General features: G+C 47.3%; 1 protein-coding gene across 2 annotated transcripts in view; it reads left to right on the forward strand.

Moving 5' to 3' along the window:
• The window catches only part of ANKRD66 (ankyrin repeat domain 66), an 11,792-nt gene extending 6,155 nt beyond the window's left edge, over window positions 1–5,637 (forward strand). For both annotated transcript variants that reach the window (XM_075497789.1, XM_075497788.1), the window contains exon 4: window positions 5,265–5,637. In XM_075497789.1, the coding sequence (XP_075353904.1) occupies window positions 5,265–5,445 (181 nt within the window). In that variant the 3' untranslated portion in view covers window positions 5,446–5,637. The remainder of the gene's footprint in view (window positions 1–5,264) is intronic.
• Window positions 5,638–6,000: the final 363 nt, after the last annotated feature.

A 6,000-nucleotide genomic window follows, 5' to 3' on the forward strand; every position in this document is an offset into this window, starting at 1 on the left:
AGCTCTGGCTATTACAGAAGCTGATGGGACCTTTGCATTTTACTTGCCCACCCCACATCCAGGACACCTCACAGCTAAAGCCTCGCTGTTTATGGAGCTGACACGCCGCAAACCCTCACTATTCACCGGCTTCCTTCCACACAGAGGAATCAGCTCTTATTGCCCTTAGACCTTCTGTTTAAAGACATTTAAACAACAAGCAGCAGATGATACCTAAGCTTTGCTAATTAGCCTTTTTCACTACTTAGGCCCTAGCTGGGATAAGCTCAGGTTTGCCGGTTCTTTGAGAATGGGGCATTTGCTTCCAGAGGAGGGTTTTCTTTTTATACTGTTCTCAGGTCTTGGCTTGCTTAGGTTCTATATCAGGAGAGGTAAATATTGTCTTCCCTGGAGAATGAAAGGTCTGCAGACCTCTTCCCCTCATTTAATCATTTATAGCAATTGCTTACCTATTCAATGCTGTCATCTTCCCACTAATCTTACCATTAAATCCCGCTTATCGAGTCCTGCCAAGTCTGTAGCGTTTGCCGTGCGCTTGGCTGTGCACCAGAGCCGTGGTGGTGAGGTGACAGCAAGGGTGGGGGAACCGCCTGGGTGATGCCAAGGGCAATGCCCGCGGCAGGCAGAGGCGCCGGTGGAGGTGGCTGGGAGAATGATTGACAGGATGATTGACAGGATGATTGACACCCCGGTCTGAGCCACCTAGGCAATAGCCTAGGGCGACTCATGTAGCTGATGGAGGGTTTTCTGAGATGAATGACTAATTTAAGGTGGAAAACTTGTCTTTCAGAGCCTGCGGCTGCATGGCTCAGCCAGGAGGGTGGCTGGGAGAACTGAATGCCCATACCTAGGACATTTTATAAGACACACGAAGGCTGTATGATCACCTCATAGCTGTAATGCAGCCTGTGGGCAGCCAAGAGTTTATCACCAGTGTCCTGGTTTCAGCTGGGATAGCATTAATTTTCTTGATAGTGGCTGGTATGGGGCTATGTTTTGGATTTGTGCTGAAGACAGTGTTGATAATACAGAGATGTTTTAGTTGTTGCTGCACTGGTCAAGGACTTTTCAGCTCCCCGTGCCCTGCCAGGTGCAGAAGAAGCTGGGAGGGGACATGGCTGGGACAGCTGACCCCAGCTGACCAAAGGGCTATTCCATACCATATGGCGTCATGCTCAGCATAGAAAGCTGGGGAAGAAGAAGGAAGGGGGGACATTTGGAGTGACGGCGTTTGTCTTCCCAAGTAACTGTTATGTGTGCTGGAGCCCTGCTTTCCTGGAGATGGCTGAACCCCTGCCTGCCCATGGGAAGGAGTGAATGAATTCCCTGTTTTGCTTTGCTGGAGTGCGCGGCTTTTGCTTTCCCTATTAAACTGTCTTTATCTCAACCCACGAGTGTTCTCACTTTTACCCTTCCGATTCTCTCCCCCATCCCACTGTGAGGGGAGTGAGCGAGCGGCTGGGGGGGGCTTAGTTGCCGGCTGAACCCTTTTTTTAAGCCCAACCACTATAATATACGAACACAGCGGATGCCTTCACCCTCATGCAACAGTTTCGCCTCCTCACGTCAGCAAACTTGGAGGTACCTAAGAGGAATTAGTGGCATTTGTAGTATAATCACGATTACCTTCTGCTCCTTCAGGTGTGCAGAAGGTCCCAGAGGTGATGTCCGTGGTCAGGCAGGGCTCCGCAGCTCTGGCAGGAGCACATCTGGGCAGCGCCCATGTGCCCTGCAGGCAGAAAATGAAGTGAGCGTGTCTGCCTGCTAATGCCGCGCAGCACAGAGTAGGTCTGCCCTCCGCCCCCGGTGTCTGTGGTATCGGTATGTAAATATGAGGGATATTTTGTTACAGAGCATCACCGTCAGCTTTGGATATTTGCCTGTCATGCAAAAAGAGAGAAAAGGCAATTTTTAAAATAACAGCCTGTGCCAAATGCAGGGCTGACGTGCATATCTAAACAGGGCTATGAGCATCCAAAGCCTTCCTAAATCCCAGTTCGGACCCCTCTAGCGTCACCGTGATCCTTGCAGGCCGTGTGGCTGACCCCAGGTGCTGCTGGCTGCATGAACAGAAGCTTGCCTACCTGGGCTGAGCGACTGCTCTGTGCTGGGGACAGTTTGCATCAACATGGAAATACACGTGTGTCAATATGTAAATATTATTAACATGTAAATATTAGGAATATTCTGCTACAGAGTATCCGTACCATTCATCGAGGTTTGCATGGGCATGCAAAGAATAGGAAACGGCCTTCAAAACACAGCTGCTTCTGAGCAACAAACGTATCGTTTGCATCGGATTTTTTTTTTTTGCATGAGAAGAGCTTTACCCTGGATGCTGCGAGAGCTGCCAAGAACGGCACCGAGGTGACACAGACACCCGCGGCTCGTGCCTGCTGCCAGCCGCTCTGCAAAGTGCCGAGCACTGAAACTGCACCAAAGGCTCCTGCCATCTAAGCCCAGGGCATATATATACATATATATGTATTATATGCACCCCCACATACATATGTTTGTGTGTGTGTGTATAAATATGTAAGCCCACACGATGCAGTGCATCACTGTGTGGAGCCACTGGCTTTGCTCCGTGCTCTCGGCCAGGACAGCGTTGCGCTGATGTAACAGTGCTGCTGTATGACAGAAAAAAAAGGAATTTTTCCCAATATTTGGGGGTATTTTTGACAGAGCTCCATAAATACTGAGTACCTACAAAACCAGACCTCTGCAGTAGGAGAAAAGGGTTTGTCTTCTCTTGGACAAGATGTACAACTGGGATGTCCGTGCCCGGGTGCTGGTGGCAGGGGAGCGCAGGAGGGTCTCTGTGAGGAGAGGTCAGGGCTGTTCTGTGCCAGACACACCGCAGGACACAGCTCAGCCCATCACTGATGCTGGTGGCACCTCTGGGAAACATGTTGAAGAAAGGGGAAAAAACCCCACTGCCCGGCAGTGAGGAGTGAGGGAAAAAGTGTGAGAAACATCCCCGCAACTCCAGGGTCAAAGGAGGAGGAGGAGGAGGAGGAGGAGGTGCTCCAGGTGCCGGAGCAGAGATTCCCCTGCAGCCCGTGGAGAAGACCATGGTGATGCAGGTTGTCTCCCTGCAGCCCGTGGAGGACCATGGTGGAGCAGATATCCACCTGCAGCCCATGGAGGACCCCGTGCTGCAGTAGGTGGACATGCCCTGAAGGAGCAGCAGCCCATGCTGGAGCTGGCTTATCCTGAAGGACTGCAGCCCATGGGAGGGACCCATGCTGGAGCAGGGGAAGAGTGTGAGGAGGAAGGAGTGGCAGAGACAACGTGTTATGGACCAACTGCAACCCCCATTCCCCATCCCCCTGTGCTGCCTGGGGGGAAGAGGTAGAGGAGTTGGGAATGAAGGAGTGAAGTTGAGCCTAGGAAGAAGTGGGGTGGTGGGAGGAAGGTGTTTTAGTTTTATCTTTGTTTCTCACCATCCTACCCTATTTTCAATTGGCAATAAATTAAATTGATTTTCCACAAGTCTTTTTTGCCTGTGACGGTAATTGGTGAGTGATCTCCCTGTCCTTATCTTTACCCGTGAGCTTTTCCATCTTTCTCCCCCTCTCCTGTTGAGGAGGGACAGTGAAAGAGCGGCTGCGTGGGCGTGTGGCAGCTGGCCAAAGTCAACCCACTGCAGTGGTTCCTGGTTTTTCTGTACTTTCTCCTGCTTACCATTGGTGTGAGAGAGAAAAGAAGGTGTTATTTGTTTGCTTTTGCTATTTTTTGAAAGAGAATCAATTTATCTTTCAGTGACTTGAAACTTGGTGGTTGGACTAGATGGTCTTCAAAGGTCCCTTGCAACCCAAACTATTCAATGATTCTATGTTGTATGATTTGGACATGAAGGATAGACATACATACTCATTCTTCTAAAGTTCCTCAGTGCCTACAAAATGCAGAAATATCTATCTATTCTTTAGTTTGGGGTCACTTCTTTCCAAGATAATTGGCTGTGTTGGTGCCAGGCATGTATAGAGATTGTAAAGAGAAAGTTAACAACACATAACAGGATATACATTTAAGAGCTGCGATTAACAAAACCGTAACTGAGATGATTAAAAAAAAATTACTGGTCAAAGGACTGTATCCATTTTGGTCTTGATTAAAGTAGTTTTTAATTTGCTTTGGTTGTTTACAATGGGGAGTGTATTGAAAATCATCGATATTTCAAGGCTATAAGGAAAACTACAGTGAAGCATGTTTATTTTCAGGTTAGTTTGTACAGTGTCCTTCACTGAAGATCTAGGACTGTGTTTGCTTAATAGAAAATATATGAATATCACCAAAAAATGAGGACTTCGGTAAATCACAGATGCCAAGAGCAAACTCACTGCTGACTTGGAAGTCCCAGGGTCTGGATGGATGATGGTTCATTGTCTGACATCCACAGGTTTCACATGCTTAAAATCATGGAGACAACTTGAAAAACACAGCTAAAAACCCCAGCAACCAGAGGAGAGTGGTGAATGATTTACATATGGAGATATTGGGCTGGGGAAAACGGTATCTTCATAATGTTTTCCCATGCAAAATTTGAACCTCCACAGCACAGCCTTATTTCTATGACATTGCTTAATTCAAGTTGTTATTTAAAAAACGGAAATGGGGATGAATTGTCAACTTTAGTTCTGGATTTGAATGCAAAGTTTAGCAAAATTTCAGGTCTGAATTGGATTAGGATTAGATAATTTCTGATGTTAAAAGGTCACCTGTAAAATAATTTCTGATGTTAAAAGGTCACCTGTAAAGAATAACTATGTACAAATCCTCCCAAATTCCAGTCGTCTTCAGATCTGATATTTTGGCATTAAGAATTTCTAGTACTTATGAATGAGCAGTAAAAAAAAAATAAAAGAAAATAGAAACGTTGTGGTTGCAGTGAGTTAATATACCATGTACAATTGCATTAAATGTGCTTAAGTCTATTTAATTGCACACAAATTCACAAGATCAGTCTTTGAGAGCTTTGCATGGTTAATATTATGCTTCCAATGATAAAAGTCCGGTCTCACCGTAGATCCTTACCAAAGATTTCCCACTTCAGCCCAGCTCTCAGTGAGTACCTGGTGGCTTGGGGCGATGAATGCTGTTGCATTTGGAGCCTCGGTGTTTTCTCATGTATTGCTGACAACAGTGTTTGGACCATACCGATACACGATCCCCTGTTCCTGTAGACGGGCCGCTCATGAACGGTGGCGCGACCGTGCTGTGCTCAGTATCTGACGATGCACTCTTGCTTTCTTCCTCAGAGCAGAGGTGGAGAGCAGAAACTACCGCAGGACAGCCGCAACGAAAGGAATCCCCTTAGACCAGAGAGATGAAGACTGGGAACTCAAGAAAGAAGAGCTTGAGAGAAACCCACCGTGTTCTCGAGAGAACTACACATCCTCTGCTCAAAAGAAAAATCGAAAGAAAAGGGGGAAGCAGTAGTGTGCCCTGCCTTTTTGGTGCCACTGAGAACCTGCAAAGGTTCTCATGCGCAGCAAAGACACTGGCAGACCTCGGGTGCATCTGCAGGGTGAAATACGGACGAACAGGAGAAGCAGATGGACACAGGAATGCGTTTCGTGATGTACTGTAAATATTGTCATTAATAGGGAACAGGTAGAAGTGCTTCTGTCTGTGTGTCTATATGTGTCAATATCAGAAAACTTCAGAAGATGTTCAAATATACTAATACTCTAAGTCACTGAAACGTATCTGTGTTCAGTTTTGGGCCCCCCACTACAAGAGGGATATTGAGGTACTGGAGCGTGTACAGAGAAGGGCAACGAAGCTGGTGAAGGGTCTGGAGCACAAGTCTGATGAGGAGCGGCTGAGGGAGCTGGGACTGTTTAGCCTGGAGAAAAGGAGGCTGAGGGGAGACCTCATCGCTCTCTACAACTACCTGAAAGGAGGTTGTAGAGAGGTGGGGGTCGGTCTCTTCTCCCAGGTAACAAGTGATAGGACAAGAGGAAATGGCCTCAAGTTGCGCCAGGGGAGGTT

The sequence above is a fragment of the Mycteria americana genome, chromosome 3, assembly GCF_035582795.1.
Source record: "Mycteria americana isolate JAX WOST 10 ecotype Jacksonville Zoo and Gardens chromosome 3, USCA_MyAme_1.0, whole genome shotgun sequence".
NCBI classification, from domain to species: Eukaryota; Metazoa; Chordata; class Aves; order Ciconiiformes; family Ciconiidae; genus Mycteria; species Mycteria americana.